Here is a 16,349-nt window from a genome sequence, read left to right on the forward strand (position 1 = left end):
GCGGCCCGCGCGTTGCCGCGGCAACGGCTCCGGCAGCGCCCGCGCGGGGCGGGCACGGCGCGATCCCTTCCGGGGCGGCGGCGGCGCTGCACGTGGCCGCGGGAGGTGAGCGCCTCACGGCACAGGGACCGGCACGGCCCGGCAGGCATAGGGACCGGCACAGGGACCGACCGGCACAGGGACCGACCGGCACAGGGACCGGCACGGCCTCGGCTCGGCTCGGCACGGGATGCGGGGGCGGCGGGCCGCGGGGTGACAGGGACATTGGGGACATTGGGGACGGCACGGGATGCGGGGGCGGCGGGCCGGGCCGGGCCGCAGCCCGGAGCGGGGCGGGCCTCGGGCGGCCTCCCCCTCCCCGGGTGCCGCCGGTGGGTGGGCGCTGTGGGCCCGGGCAGACAGCCTGAGGGGGCTGTGCTGGCCTTGGGGCTCTTTCCGGGCTTCAACAGCCTCAGCGTTATTATTGTAAATAAGCCTCAGTGATATTGTTGTAAATCAAGTAGGGATAATTGGGTTTCTCAGCAAGTGGGTGCTAAAGGCTTCTCTGTTGTAATCAATTCGTTGGCGTAAGTGTCCTGAGAAATAAACGGAGAGCAAGGATAAGAAATCACCGCTAGAAGCAAATCTAAGGCAGTGATGCAGGTGCCTGGGAAGGGTCGTGTAGTGCTGAGTGGACAGTAAAGCGGTGTAAAGTTCAGTGAAAAGTCACAGGTATCTGGAAAAATACTCTAATTGTATTTCTACATACACACGGATATGTTTTGCTGTTTAGAAAAGGTTTTTGGAGGGTAGGTGTTTCTGTGAAAACTTCATGGTCTGCTGCTGTGAAACAGACAAATAGAGCCTTGGAAACTAAGACAAGGTACACTAAACAGCATGGCAAAAAGAATGACCCCAGTAAACAGTATTTTCCCTATGTGTCTGTGTGTCAGTGTGTTCTGGTTCCCCATCATGGAAAGCAGGCTGGAATTAGAAAGAGTGTTAGGGACAATGGGAGATCAGGAATGGTTTCAGAACAAAGGAAGACCAAGTAGATTAGGAAGCAGTTCACTGACATCTTCATATCCTTTTTTAGAATGATGATAAAGAAAAAGAGAAAAGACATTCATGAGGAGCCTGTACAGAAGAAGAAAAAGGTGAAGACTGTCATTAACATTGAGGAAGATGTTAAAACTGTCATTAAAACTAAGGACAATGGCCAACTCAAGGAAAAAACTAAGACAAGGAAAAAGGAGAATTTAAAAGACGAATGCTTACACAAATTTCAACCAAAGAATAATAAGAAAAACAAGAAGAAGAAAGTTGACTCTGAGTTATTCAGAGAAGATCATTTAGAAAGCTTTGTAAATATAAAAGGTCATCTGGATTTACGACTTCAAAAAGAACCAGAGGAACAAATTAAAATATTCAAAAAGAAGAAAAAAAAATTCCAGTGTCATTTCTCCTTGGAGAATAATGAGTGTAGTGACGTGGAGCTTTCAAATCATCACACAGACGGTACTAAGAAAAATGAATTCTCCTTAAAAAAAAAGAGAAAGCATACTGGTTTGGATTTGGAATTGGATGGTGAGGTAACAAAGAAAAAAAAGAAGAAATGCAGATTTTCATTAGAGGACATTCAGGACACTGAACAAAGGCAATATGCAAAAGTCTGTAAAAACACCCACAAATACACTTCACAAAAAGCAGTTTTTATGGGTGAAGACTATAACACAGGTGATGCCCAGGATGGTGGGGAGAGTTGTGTAAGAAAGAAGAAAAATAAAAAGAAAGATAAGTCAGGCTGCTTTTTACCACTGGCAGATAATGAGAACAACATGCATCCAGTTCCTGGTAGCCCCTCTGCATTAAATGACTTCAGAAAAAGGAAGAAACATAATTCCTGGGAGTTTACATGGACAAGCAGAGAGGAAGAGGACAAAATGAAGAACTTTGGGCATATCAAAGAGAGGAAGAAGAAGAAAAAAAAAGCTATTTATTCCTCAACCTGTGAAGATAAGCCAAACTGCAGTCGCAGCATTCCTGATAAGCATCTCCCAGCACAGCAAGAAGGTGAGCTTGAGGAAGAAGAGCTGTATGGAAAGAAACACAGGAAGAATTTCAAGGATAATAAGGAAGTCAGTAAGAAGAAAAAGAAGAAGATTAAGAAAAAGGAGAAGGAAACAACATACTCAGGAGTTTCTTTAAACAAATACAGTGCTTCTAAAAGCCAAAAAGTACTGCTGGGAAGCAGTAAGAAGAACAAAGAGAGTGAAACAGAGCGAGCTCAGTGTGTTACAGGGGACGCTGTAGATGGGACAGTATGCAGTAGTAATCCTGAACTGTGTGACAGAAAAAGGAAAAAAAGGGAAAAAGTACCACCACAGGATTTAGCTGAAGAACCAGGTTCAAAAGCAGATGCAAAAACCATCAAGACAGAGTCAGCATGGAGTGAGGTAAGTTGAGGAGAGGAGGGCAGCTTTGCCCCCAGCCTGCTCAGGAGTTGAAAGCCTTTGGGGCAGTTCCCTGCTCTGCAGGCTGCTCTGCTGCTGGTGACACTGAGGTGTGGGGGAGCAGGATCACAGCATGCCATGGCTCACAGGACATTCTGAGCTGGAAGGGACCCACAGGGATCAGCAAGCCCAGCTCCTCAGTGAAGGGCCCATGCAGGGATCAAACCCCAGCTGAGCTGATGCTGTGACACCTGGGGAAGCACTGATGCCTGCTGCTGTCATCACACAGTGTTTCAGTTGTGAAAATGTAAATATTACAGCTAGCAGCAAGTATTGGCCCAAAACAGAGTGGGTTTGTACAGTCATAAATGCTCAGTTGCTCTTAGCAAAGTGGCAGCACTCTTCATAAAGCAGGAGTTAAATACTGTGTCATTTACCCTGAGCAGGTGGCAACCCTGGCAGCAGGAGTTAATCTAATTGTTACACTTTCCTCAAGCTTTGCTGCTGTCGCTGCTGGAATTATGTAATGTTAGGAACAAAGGGGAAAATTAGCCAAAACCTGTTGACTAATTCCAACAAAACTTCAGAGAAAATCCTAGGAATCCTAAGTGTAGACTGGGCTAAAGAGTATTGAAATATAAATTCTGATAGAAAGATACTAAAGACCTAAACACACAGTTTTAATTAAAACAATAAATCTATGCAAGAGAATAAATAGATGTAAGAACTGTGTGAATTGTAACTGAGGTAACTGGGATTTTATCCTGACTGACTGGTCAGGAAATCCCACCCCAGAGTCTTGCAGTAGTTGCCATTTCTGAGGTAAAAGGAATATGGGGAGGAACTGATGAAATATTTGAAATACAGACATTTTTTCTGTATCTGATCAAAGTTATGTTTTAAAGCTAAGGGTGCCAAAAGTTAGTACCTACATGCTCAACTTCTGTTAGGAATTAAGATGTGAGATGCTCAGAAAATCAGTAGGTATCCATGTGCATTTTTAGCTGCTTAAACTTTACTTTGAAACCAGCACATTGCAAGTTCCTAGGAGGTTGTTTTTATTTCTGTAGGTAATGGGAAGCTGCACTCCAGTTGCTTTCTATCGAGAATTTTGAATGCTTGGCTTATTTAAATGTCAAGCACTAGTTAAGAAGGTATCACTGAAGATTTTTGCAAGTTAAGGTTGGAGCAGACCATAATATGAGCTGCCTCTCAAGCTCACTTCGTGGTGTGCTTTGCTTTGTCATGCACTCAGATGCAGTTTCCTCAAGTTGTATGGAAGCCTGGCAGCTGCCTGGTGTCTAGTGCTAATAATTAAATTTAGATTCGTGTGGAGACCCAGATACAGGCTTTTTTCACAGGGGTTTGTGAGGGGAGTGTGTATGCTTATCAGTCATGAGGTGAGCAGATGTTTGGGGCTTTCAAGCTGGATTTCTCCTTTTGACCTTTCAAAAGGACAAGGTGGTTTTATTGCTGGATATATTTTCTAATTAAATTGGCATTGCCTTCTTGAGATTGTTGGACATTATTTGGATTTTGCAGCTGCTTACATTGTGTAGAGGTAAGATAAGCCCTACAATGACATGTGAACTTTCATGACCAGTTAATATGGAAACCACAGCAAATACCTTGCAGACTGTTGAGGAGAAGGGAGTAGGGTGATGCATGTTTTGTTCCTCTTTCCCATAGGCAGCTCCTTTAATAATAAAAAAACTACTCAAAAGAAAATCTGAAGATTGAGAGGTCTGGGTTTATCAGTTCTAGTGATTTCTAGTTCCTGCCAGGCAAAAGACACTGCACTAATAAATGGCTGATAACGTGGTCTTGCATTTAACTGTGCCACAGTCCTGAAGTGTTTTAATCTACAGCATGTCACACAAAGCTCTGCATGCCTTGAAAAATCCTCTGTTGGGCTTGCCCTGCAAGTAAAAGAGCAAATTTTAAAGACAGTGTGAAGTGATACCTATTTAATATCAGTGCTTGGCGTTTTTCTCATGGGATGCCTTTGCAGTCAGCTGGGGCAGTGAGGAGGATGAGACTCAGTTTACTGCTTTGATGTTGTTTGCCAGCAGACAGCATAACCTACCACATGTGGATGTGCTCCTTTTCCATGAAGGTGGAGGAAGCTTGGCACGCCTCCATGGGGTAGTTTTTTCCACTCAGTAGCCCTCAGCAGGTCTGCACCGTGCTGGGGATGAGCAGGGACGGGGCTGCTCCCTCCTGCCAGATGAATAGAAAAAAATATGCTGCAGTTGTTTGCAGAGTCCTGTCAGGACAATTTACCTGCTTGTTTTAGTAGATCTGAAAAGACAGTACCAGGCCATCTAGAAGTAAATTGGGGGTTGTTTTTGGTTTCTTCTTTTCTTCCAAGAGCACGAGCTCTCCTTCCTGCAGACAGTGTTCTCGCATTTTTAATGGTGCATGTACTTGTGTGTGTGTGAAAGCAGTGTATAAAAGGTAGCTTTGGAAAATGAGGTAAATCATTGATAGCTTTTAATATAACTGAAGCCTCAAAAAATTAACAGCAGGTTCTGCTGACAGAAGTTGTTACAAATCTTTTCCTTGTCGTTTCCCTGGCTGTTTCATGCTTGGTTTATTATGTTAGCTGTATCAATAGATCTTCCCTTTGGCCACTTTCTCTAGGCTGGTCTCGAGCTTATGGCTCTCATTTACCACTATCCTGGAATTACTACTTACTCTGTTGTACTGAATGCCCAAAAAGCTTCTCCTGATTGCAAATTTGGAAGAGAAGGGCTGGGGCAGTGGTTTAGGCATGTCAGTCACTGGGAGCAGAAGCTGCAGAGGGGCTGCACTTTGTGGAGGTGTGATCAGGATCTGGTTGTGTGTGGGCTCTGCCCAGATTTGCCTCCTGCCATCCATAACATCCATTCTTTCTGGAGCTGCTCTGTCTCTTCCATCAGCTCCCTGTTCCTTGCTCTCAAAAGTGGAATAATGTATAAAAGTGGAATAATGGCAGCTGCTGGCTGCCATTGAGGGGACGGTTCCTGTGTGAGTCCTGCCTCTCCCTGTGCTCCTGGGACCATCATCCACAAGGAGCACAGTGCAGCTGCCTCTTGATTAGTTTTTGTTCATCTGTTTCAGAGAGACCTTTAGTTATTTTACCTCCAATTTCTATTTTTTTAAACTTTCACTGTCTCTGTGCCTTTCTTCAAGTATGAATTTAAGCTTTTACAAAATGGTTTAATTGGAAATTACTCTGCCTGCAAACATCACTGTGCCTGCCAGTGTTGTTGGCAGGTCCCTATTAATGTGTAAATCTACAAATCATTTATCTTGATTAAAGGAAAAAAAAATCTCTGTGAGGTTTTTCCATAGGAATACACAGATTTAATTGGCATTTTCATCTTAGAACAAATTATTTCTTCTTGCCCCTGAATAGTACTACTGATTGCTTACTTTTTTAATTACTTTTGTGGTAAGAGCTGTGTAAATTCTAATTAATCAGAATGGATAAAAATAATCATAAAGCTTTTTCCTGTTTTACAGGAACATCTAGATGGTGTAATTATTGTGAAGGAAAAGAAAGGAAACTGTGATGAAATTAACATAGACAAGGTATGCTTTGTCCTAACTGGGTAGGATGTAAAGCAAGTCAGCATTTAACATATGCATAGGAATTGATAGAAAAAAAAAAACTGCTTTGTTGCTTATCTATGCCTGGATTTCCCTAAATAAAGCTCTGCTTAAAATGTGCTTTATGTGTGGGTTAAGTCCAAAATGTACAGTCAGTGTCAGAACTGAGTAACTTACTAAGAAGACACATTTTTTTTGCCTCTCATCAATGTTGGCAGTTAGAAAATGAGACTTACTTGATAGAGCAAACCACTCATTTAACATACACTGAAAAATTACAGTTCTGTTGAGTGTGTGAAAGGATCCCATGCACCTTTTAATTATCCTTGCAAAATTCTGAAGATAACTGTTTTGTTTTTCACTTATTATTTCATTGTGAATGAATTGTCTGTCATTAACACACTGGACACAGAGTCTTACGCTGCATGTGTAATTTTCTGCACACCAGGTGAGGCGGCAGGCCCTGCAAGAAGAAATTGACAGAGAATCTGGCAAAACCAAGGCTTTCAGTTCCAAAGTGGGACAGGTGATGTATGAGTTCAGACCTCAACCTGATGGAAATACTGTGTCCCAGGGCAGGTTCCTGTAAAAACCACTGTGCTCTTTTCTGTATGTGGCTCATGAAGAACAGTGTTCCTTCTGAGTGCAGATTTCAGGCCATGCTATAGAACAAGTTGGTGCAGTGCCAAGAGTCTGAACTCCTTGCCATTGCACAGTGCTCTAATTCCCATCGGCAGTCCTCAAAAGCAACATTTTCTCTGGTTCCTCTGGAGAATGAGCCATCAAAAATTGCTACAGAAGCATTTTCTGCTTACTATGAAACACAAGTAATTTTTGGGCTATGGATGCAGCAGTCACTGAAGCGTATCTGATTTCTTACCTGCAAGACTTTGCACACATTCAGCAACAGGGACACCCATGGAAAGGTAAAGGGGGTGGCAACTGTTGACACGTGTGTAATGTTTAGAGTCAGATCTCTCATGGCTTCTGAATCCTCCCTCCACCTCTTTGGAAGATGATTCCTGATTCTTTGCTTTTGCATCCTTCTCATCCTGGCTCCTGACAGATTCACAGTAAGGTCGTGGAAGTTTGCTGCAGTGTTTAGCCAGGGGTGAGAAGATTGAGGTGGAGAGAAAGCTTTGCTAGTAATTCAGGCTTCTGTTGTTTTGCAGGACTGCCAGAATGCCTAGAAAGCTGGAATATGCCTCAAACAAATGCCAGAGACAATTCCTGTTGATCTAATGTAGTGGGAGGGAGCGTGCATAGCTCTGGAAGTGCAACTGTCTAATAGTCTCTGGAGTCATTGAGAAAAATTACATCCTTGGCAGGAGATCTCAGTTCTTTGGCACTGATCTGTCTCTGTTTAGTAGTATGCAGAAGAATAGAAGCTGTGAAAACTAATTCATCAGCTCCACAAAGTGAGCTGGAAGTGCTTCAGCAGAAGCTGTGTGTAGTGGCTGCCAACAGCTCACTTGAAAACAGAGTTTTGACAAGCCATAATTATATTTGTATCTGTGCAGATGTCTCCCATTGCAAAGGGAGGACTTACATTTATTTATTTGTGTTGTGTGTGTATTATGGATGTGTGCATGTGTCTGTGTCACAGACTGGACTTGTGCAGCAGCTTGCAAGGTCAAAAGGCTGAAGTATTATGGGTTTCTTTCTTTCACACCAGGTACTGAGGCCTGTGATAGTGAATGATACTCCAGCCTTGCATTTCTTTACCTTAAAAACCCCTGCTGTGGCTTGCCTGCAGTTGTGTAGCATGCTGTGTGTCATGCTGGCTGGCTGCTGGAGAATGACTGTTTCATGCAAGCTGCAACTGTTCTGTTGGAAAGATTTCAGGCTGACATAAACATACACTGAATTCACATTTTTTTCCTTTGATATAGCCAGCTTAGTCTTTTTAATTAATAATCAGACATTCTGCCATTTAGTACCTTGCCCAGTTTTAAAGAAAAAATTCTGGGTAAATCCTGCCAAAAATATTTATAAGTGACTGCATAGCTATAGCTCAGGAGTCAAATACACCCTTGAATAATGAAGCCTGTTCTTAGGTAAGCCAAAAGTTCATGAACTCTGTAAATCCTATGGTGTATCTGGGGTTTTCTACAAACAGCTGAAATCTCATTTTAGCTGGATATTGCCTCCTCAGAAAGGGGCCAGAATCTGCAGACAGAAGAAAAATCCTGAAGGGGTGAAGTAGTCCAGAGAGTGCAATTAAATGCAGATACAGTGAATACAAAGAACACAGCAAACTGCAAGGGAGGAGGGGAGGCTTTAAGAGAGCTGGACTTGGTCCTGTGGGATAGGGGAGGCCCTCTGGTTGTGCACCCTTGCAATATTGGTTGTAATCAGTGGGATGAGAATGCAAATATTACCTAAAGCTTGGAAGCCAGATTGGACAGTGTCCACAAGTAACAAAACACTGCTGAAAAGAGCAGCTCCCTAACTAGGCAGTGGGAGAATGAAGGATAACCCTACAAAGTGACAGTGAAAGAGGATTAAGTCTGACAGTTTTCTTAGAATAAGAGATGCTGTCTGGCTCTTGGAGCTGGGTAAAGAGAGAGCAGAAAGCCAAGACTCCTAAGGACAGAGGGAAAGGAGATTCTCCAAGGGCATTAAGCCCTGGCTGCAGGTGACATGGCTGAAATGCTGGTGAAGGTGCACTCAGGCACAGTCAGGTCAGTCTGTTACCACTTCCCTGGACAGGTATGGCCATGGAATAACAGCTTCCCATCTCTGTCCCCCTGTCAGCCTTCTGTGTTCTGTTCTCATGGGACACAGCCAGAAATTGTCTCCCTTGGTCCTGGTATTTCTTAATTTTAGTGTTAACTTTGTTTTGCCTCACAGGATACGGAGCTTGGACAGTGGAGTACAGCTACTTTTAAAAGTTCTGCAGAACAAATGAAGTTTTTTAGACTGTTGGGTGGTTTTAAAAAAGATTCTGTGCCTATGCAAAATCCCTCAGCAACTACAAACAAACCAAACATGGCTCTGAACCAGGAAGGGGAAGAGAAGTTACAGCAGGCTCTGAAGATGGAGTTTGATAAAGCAATGGACTTGAAGCAACACAGAGGAATTGGTCTTGGATTTCAGCCTAATGCCAACAAAAAAATATACATAGACAAATATTCATCTAGATCTATAAAATTTGAAGATTAAAACTCAGAAGTAGAGAGTATGAAATTTCTTTTTGCTTTCTACATCTTTTTACTTGAAATAAAACAACAAAATGCTGAAGAAATTTTGTTTATGAAGTACTTGCATTACAAGTTTTCACCTGTTTTCACCAGTGGAGCTGGGTCCTCACTTCATCCAAACAGTAAGTTTTTGAAACATTTATCATCTTCTGCAAGGCAAGAGACAGCCTCCTTCAGAGACTGAAGATGTGTGCCATGCCTGCAATTAGTTAAAATTCAGTATTTTTTTAAATGTTGATTTAATAAACTTACTTTTATCTATATCATAAGTGATTCAAAAGGATTTTATTGTTCTGTAAAATCTTCACATTTTTTACACTCAGTGGTACAAAATGATGGTGCTTTACTTTGAAGACACACTAGTGGTGTGCCCTCAGAGTTGATGAGGGCAGACTTTTAACTCAGAAAGTAATTCTTAAAAATCTAACTTGTAATAACAGCATTGAACATCCTCTGTATTTGAACTATGCTCTGGCAGTTGGATTTTCCATCAGCAGCTGTTATCTAAAAATGGAAGTATAAGCATTTTGGAGAGTAGCACCAACAGAACTACTACATTTTTTTATCTTTTAAGACAACTTCACTTTCCACTGTAGTTTTCTGCAATGGACTGCTCTACCTGAAAGCATCTGCCTGCAGCAGAAAACACGCTTAACAAAAGAGCACTTGGTTCTGAGGAAGTGAAAATTATGCTGAGACTCCATCTGAAGGGGTTGCCATGAGTCCATTCCTGTATCTGGGAAGAGGGAGATGCTCTTACTGCAGGGTCTAAACTTCTTGGAGAAAACCTTCTCCTTTAAAGTTCATTTAAACCACCACTACCACAACATGAGGCTGTTCTGCACTACTGCTCTGTGTTCAGCACCAGCTTCCACCAGCCCTTCCAGGTTTTGGCTCTTGTTTTACTGAAATTCAGGCAGTTAAGGTTTTGTTTTCTCTTCTGGTTTGAAAAATGCTGAATTTGAGCCTTCAGCTACTTGCCTGGCAAGGGAAAAAAAAAAAAACCACTAAACAAAAGTAGCAATAGATAGAAGATCTCACCATGGTTCCTTACCATGGGGCAAAAGGGCTGAGAGTGAAATTTTATTAGAAATAATAACAGTATATGTAACTAAATTCCAGAAGGGTAAGGTGATAGATTTGTATACACAAAGAAACTCCCCCAGAACACACAGATGAACTGCAAATTGTTTTATTCAGTGATAGGTACTTTGCAAATATAGAGGACTTTGCATAATTTCCATTTTCCTTTGTAACACTTAAAGATTCCTTCTATTTTACAAAACACCACTGGACTAAAATGAAAACATAAACATGTCTGTGTAAATGTATTGTAGAAATTAAAACAGCAACACCTCAGCCATTTTTCTTTGCTACTGGAACCAGCCAGGCAAATGCTGGCAGCATCCCAAAGCAGACAGATAACTTAAGTCTGTTACACTGAAATGCTGCTTTCTGCAGAGGAGAATGACTATTCTGCAAGAGGGATGAAGTTTTAAGGCTGTGAACTCATTTGTACAGATTATCTTCCTTTTTTGTTAAAATTACAACAGATCTCAAAAGGCTTTTGCAACCATGAGGTTCAAGATAACTGTTTACTGAATGTAAATCAGCATTTAAAATAACAATGCTATGGTAAAACTGGATACAGAAACTCAGGTTAAATTATTGCACTCAGAACAGTTTTACCTTTGCTGTGCCCAAGTAAATGTGCCTCTCTAAGGAAAGTAACAATACACTGCACTCCTGCAGGGAGAGTGTAGATCAGTGACTTTTGGCCTTGGTTCCGTGCTCCCTTGTGCAGGTGGCTCCTTGGAAGAGGCACTCCTCAGGTCCTGGACTGCAGAGGAAGCCGGAGGGCCAAGTCTGTGAAATGACTCATTTCAGGCTGATTGCTCTTCCTCTTGATGTATTCTAGGGTTTTCACCTAGATTTGAAAAGAAAGGTATTTGGAGATTTTCAGTGTCTCGTTTCATAGCCATCAGTTCATCTTTGTGAAGGTGTTTTATCACACTCATTATCATGTATATGTTTCTTAAAGGCTCTCAAATGCCACTTTACCAGCTTTCACCAGGCAGTTCCTCCACAAAATAAAAATGCAATATTTCTCTTAAAGCTAGTTTTCTGTACTGAACAAAAAGTTAAGAACAACCAACACTTCCAGGTTCCTTAATGCTTGTCATATCATACTATTAAAATTCTAGAAAGATACAGACCACTTGAAATAAGAGAAGCTGCTTGTTCATTAAGAAGCATTTAGGAAAATAACTTGTTGGGGTTTTTAGATAATTTGATTGTGAAGAGATGAGGGTTATTCAGATCAGGAAAATGCTACCTTTTCCCAAATAAAGAGTGGAAAAAGATATTAAGAACTAAAACCTCTCTTCATTATCTGTCCCCCTGCCTTACCATAGTCTTGGTGTCAGCAAAGCCATGCTTCTGAGCAAGATTCCAGAGATTGACTGAAAGCTGGTTCAGTCTGTTGTTTCGTAGGTCCCCATGAGCCAGGATGGTGTTGAAGAAATAGAGTGCCAGCTGGCTCTGCCTCTTCAGGGTCTAGGATGAAAACAGAAATATTCCCATGTTACTGTACACTCATCCCAAAATACCCAGCTTAACCTCAGCAGTTTCTCTGAACCTTCAGAAGTTCAAAGGGCACTCCTTTTGTGACACACAGCAATAGTTACAAACATAAGAACACGGAGTTTTCATATTCCACCCAAAATGCAGCAAAGCACTAGTTGTAAATCAACATAAGCTGCTGTAAATAAAATAATTACTCAAGACTCCTACATCTCACAGCACTTTGGCACAGCACAGTCTGTAGGTCTGGCACATTTACAACTCCAGACTCCCTTCCACTGCATAGAAATCACGCTCCCACCAACCAACCTTGCACTCAGAGCACCTTAGCTGTACATTTTTAGAGAGACCACTGTCATCAATCTAAATTAATGCAACTTCAGGCTTTTTTTTCCCCCAGTCTATTCTACTTTATTTATTTAACCAAAGATGTTTATTTCCCTGCTATTCTTTCACTGAAACTCTGGTGATATGAACATATTTGCACCATATTTTTAGCTACTTCCCCTAAAATTGCTGAGGAGGGAGACCTTAAGAAGCATAAGAGCAGTTTTCCTCCACAAAACAGACAGGATTCACTGCTACATGTTCTCTTGACCACAAACAGCTTGAACTTTACAGAACTGTCCAGAACTAAAAATTTCCATTCCAGCACTGTCACACAAATGAAGCATTCTCTAATGCTGTGAAAAGACCACACTGTGTTAACAATAAAATGCATTGTTCTCTTCTAAGTTGCCATTTTGGTGAAAGGATTTTATTGTGAGAAGAATTTATTTTCCTTTATAGCTTTTAAAGGAAATGAACCAATAAAAACACAAAATCATTAGAGCCTTGTTCATTTAAATGAGCAGCCAAGAAGATGAATAATAAAAGGTCACCAACACTGAAGCAATCCAAATACCACAGTGATTTTATGACCAGCTTTACTTTAGCACAATTAGAGATCTCTGACAATATTCTCATCACTTCTATTTCCTCAGCAGCAACAGCTTCCTCAAACAACTATTCATTCTTACAAAGCAATTTTTATCTAAATCTCTCAATGACTTTCACTCAACAAAGCAAAACAAATGTCCCTCTTTGTAAATAAGGATGGACAGAGGAGCAAAGCCACGGCTGCAGAGGCAAAGGCAGGCCAAGCACCTGTATCTGTGCTGCTCAGCCTTAGATCCAGTTTTCTGTGCAACAACAGCTTCAGCGAACTAACACAGGGTCTCCCTACTCAGAGCATGCTTGAAAGGAGAAAACAAACAAAAAAAACCCCCATGGATTTCAAGACCTATAAACATTCCTACCCACAAATTCCATATAGGAGTCAAATGAAAGAAAATCCCTAATATACAACCCACATTCCTGAAAACTTGAAATTTCTTTCCAAGACCTGGAACATTGGACATTCTTAGCTGTGCTAGAATGGTTGTTTCTGCTGCTACTTTTCTGAAAAAGAACTACTGTTCCCTGAGGTGATGTGCACAATGATGCAGAGGATTTGAGCAAAGGGTATTTTCATCTTGTATCTCTGCCATTGCTCAAGGAAGGACAAACAGGATAGCAAAAGCAGAGAAAAGGCTAAACTTAGCACAGTGTCCTCCCAATATGTATCACTTAACACATTCTGTATTGGCAAACACTCCGGGCTACTGTGCAAATAGCCCATCTAAAAAATTCCATCCAATCAATCACGCCCTGCCCTCCCATTCCAGGCCACCAGCCACAGGATTTCTATCAATAGAAGCCATCCAGTAAGGGCTGACTGGGAAGCTGTCCATTCTCAGAAACAGGTACATTAACAGAACAGTGAGTTCTCATTATTTCAGCAAACATCAGTCACCTGCCTTTCACATACAATCCATTAAGCTAGATTTGATCCCTCAGAGCCTCTGAATTCCAATCAAGAAATCCAATAAGCTGCCTAGAGTTTTCTTTATTTTATATTGAACAAATATACTAAAGTCATACTAAAGACAAAACAATTATTTCCTTCCTCTGTACCTCTCTCCTGACATCATCTTAGTGCCTGGGATCTGAAACTTTTATAATTATAGGTGGCTTTCATTGTATTTTCCCAGTAATAAAACTAACTGTGAATTCTCACTTTGCTCATTACAGAATTGGACATCATTAGGTGTCCACCACAAGTCTGCCTATGTGATGGTCTCACTTTCTAAACAAGTAAAAATACCCAATTTCCTTTTGTTACGAGGTTCCTGAAGCTTTTGACAAGACCAAGTCCTGGTCAAAGGTGGTCTGTTTCTTTAACTCCTAATTACTTTTGGTTTTGCATTGACTCAAGCTGAGTAAGAACATACCTCCTCCTTTCCCAGGGTTTTCAGGTGATCCAGGATCTGTGACACCACTGTCTCACTCAGTTTATTAAGTTCAGCCAGGAACTTGGAGTCTCCACCATACAGAGTATCATTGGAATCAACTGCAGAGATGAAGTCAAGCTTAGGTCTGGCCAAAGAGCTGTACATTTATTTGCTATTGGAAACATCATATATTGATAGAAGACCACATTTGGAAGTCATAAAATGACCCTCCTCCATGAAACACAAACAGAACTGTTTTTTAAGTGCCTACCATTCGTTGCCTATTATGCCCTTTTGATTTTAGGAGCAAAACACTGAGAAGAATCTTTCAGCTTAAAGCCAGTCCTGTATTCCTGGATGCAGCCAGGCTCACAAATATCTCCTAGACTCAACATTAAGCAACATATCATGTCAATTTTCAGGTTTCCCACAGACACAGACTCCCTGCTCCCATCACTTTAGAAGAGTATGGCCATCATCTACAATGGCAGCAGCACCAGGCCAAACAATTTGTGTTTTATTTACTGAAAATAACCAGATTTTCAAAAGAAACTGCATTTTTTTCCTTAAACCCATGATTACCTCAAAGTGATGAATAGAAATTCAGAAAGTGTATTTTCAGTTTCAAAGACCTTAAAGGATTCTTAGGAGGGAGAGAGCTCTTCAAGTTTTTACAGCTTATATAATTGTGATTTTAAACATGTCTTTTGCCCTGATTTATTTATGTTCTATTAAGAAGAAGGACAAAAGAAATTTTTTGGTTTAAATATATTCTAGGTAAATCAGAAAGCACAATAGATGAAAGATAATTCCCTGTTTCCAAGTAAACTTCATTTTAAGAAGCTAGAAAAAACTCCCATTGCCCTGCAATAGGGGGAAAATTACTAATTTATATTTCCATGCTTCTCTCCATTAAAATCTAATTAATTTAGATTTCTCATCTTGGGATTATACAGCTATTTTGGTTATACAGAAAATGGAGTGAAAGAAAAAGCTAAAGCACACTTCCTTACAGAATTTGAACAGCAGATTTACTACAGGGGAGCACTTCCACTGACAGCTATTCTCTGTGCTGCTAACTGCAAGAGGTGTTTTGTCATGGGTGGTAAATCTGTCAGACTGTTCACCAGAGCTGCAGAACACATTCCAGGCTTCCCCTCTGTGAAAGTCTGTGCAACAAAGAAAAAGTCAAACCATCTTGGCCTCTCTGACTCATTAATCTTCAGGATGCTTTAAAGAATTTTTATTTATTACTCTACCTTAATTTAGTAATCTATAATCAGAAGGCAAATATTGAAATTTTAGAGCATATATCAAAATATTCCAAAAATTATTACAAAAAAGATGACGGCTATTTTTCAAAAGGTAGAATCTTTAGAATTTTCTAGCTATTCTGAATATTTTTGTAAGTTACTGCAATTTCCAGAACTCAAAGCCTGCCTTCAAAGCAGCAAATACATAATTTAAATAATGAAGACTAGGCTTTACATTCTGAAAACTGGAGTTGTTCATAAATGTGGATGAAACACCAACGATAAGTATAAATCAAGTTGATGCTTTAGACTTAAATAAAACCCTTCATATGCATAATCTTTACTTGAAAAGTTCACGTTTATAAGCATTTGCACCAACACCACCAGAAGCAAACTAAGTAACCCACTCTGCACAGATTCACTTTAAAGAGCAGACTGCACCTGTTCAGAAGCCAGCTCCTGGATTATTCTAAGTTACAATACCTGGAACTGGATAGAAAAATAATCCATCCTGTGAGCCTGATTACCACTGGTCTTCATTAACTGGCTGTGGTGATAAGACAATACTACAAATGTCCTGGTGGAATGCAAGGAGCCAGAGCCCCCCTTAGGTATTACCTTTATCTACATGGTAGATAAATGCTTCTTGAGTCATTGCAGACAGCAGATGCAAAACATTAGTATAAATCCTGACTTTGTCATCACTGTTATCCTCCCAGGTGTAATCCTGGATCACATTCAGTAATCCTCGCACAAGGAACAACACTCCTTGCTCTGGGTGGTCCTACAGAGAAGAAAAAAGATAGATCAAAACCAACACCACATCTCTGGAACAAAAATAGGATTATTTTCAGCCATTCAGTGGTGTAGAGTCACAGTTTGAGCTCCATAAAAGCACAACTACAATATAATTAAAGCTGACAGCTACTTTTCTTAAGTGTGCTTCCTGCAAATCCTTTGAATTTTTTTTCC

The 16,349-nt window shown here is 40.9% G+C and overlaps 2 protein-coding genes across 8 annotated transcripts in view; one reads left to right on the forward strand and one right to left on the reverse strand.

The window, feature by feature from the left end:
* Positions 1-61: 61 nt before the first annotated feature.
* On the forward strand, positions 62-9,495 carry KNOP1 (lysine rich nucleolar protein 1). Of its 7 annotated transcripts, none has more exons than XM_041462471.1 (5): positions 62-105; positions 1,076-2,435; positions 5,940-6,008; positions 6,475-6,552; positions 8,880-9,495. In XM_041462471.1, exons 2-5 carry the CDS (start codon positions 1,077-1,079, stop codon positions 9,189-9,191), a joined length of 1,818 nt encoding a protein of 605 aa, XP_041318405.1. In that variant the 5' UTR covers positions 62-105; position 1,076; the 3' UTR covers positions 9,192-9,495. The 7 variants fall into 7 exon arrangements, with proteins under 7 accessions (XP_041318405.1, XP_041318406.1, XP_041318410.1 ...); XM_041462472.1 differs by lacking the exon at positions 62-105 and adding an exon at positions 296-525; XM_041462476.1 differs by lacking the exon at positions 62-105 and adding an exon at positions 589-862 and having other exon boundaries at positions 6,475-6,635; positions 8,880-8,995.
* A 910-nt stretch (positions 9,496-10,405) lies between these two features.
* The window catches only part of VPS35L (VPS35 endosomal protein sorting factor like), a 46,296-nt gene continuing 40,352 nt past the window's right edge, over positions 10,406-16,349 (reverse strand). The window contains exons 28-31 of the mRNA XM_041462494.1: positions 15,996-16,161; positions 14,125-14,243; positions 11,639-11,785; positions 10,406-11,156 (exon numbers count right to left, since the gene is read on the reverse strand). Coding sequence (XP_041318428.1) covers positions 11,058-11,156; positions 11,639-11,785; positions 14,125-14,243; positions 15,996-16,161 — 531 coding nt within the window. The 3' untranslated portion in view covers positions 10,406-11,057. The remainder of the gene's footprint in view (positions 11,157-11,638; positions 11,786-14,124; positions 14,244-15,995; positions 16,162-16,349) is intronic.

Source organism: Pyrgilauda ruficollis, unplaced genomic scaffold, assembly GCF_017590135.1.
Source record: "Pyrgilauda ruficollis isolate IOZ18807 unplaced genomic scaffold, ASM1759013v1 scaffold16, whole genome shotgun sequence".
Classification (NCBI taxonomy): domain Eukaryota; kingdom Metazoa; phylum Chordata; class Aves; order Passeriformes; family Passeridae; genus Pyrgilauda; species Pyrgilauda ruficollis.

Coding starts and splice junctions, on each gene's coding strand:
- KNOP1 (XM_041462471.1), top strand. CDS start 1,077: ATGATGATAAAGAAAAAGAGAAAAGACATTCATGAGGAGCCTGTACAG. Junction 6,009..6,474: donor ATGAAATTAACATAGACAAG/GTATGCTTTGTC, acceptor TCTGCACACCAG/GTGAGGCGGCAGGCCCTGCA. Junction 6,553..8,879: donor TCAGTTCCAAAGTGGGACAG/GTGATGTATGAG, acceptor TTTGCCTCACAG/GATACGGAGCTTGGACAGTG.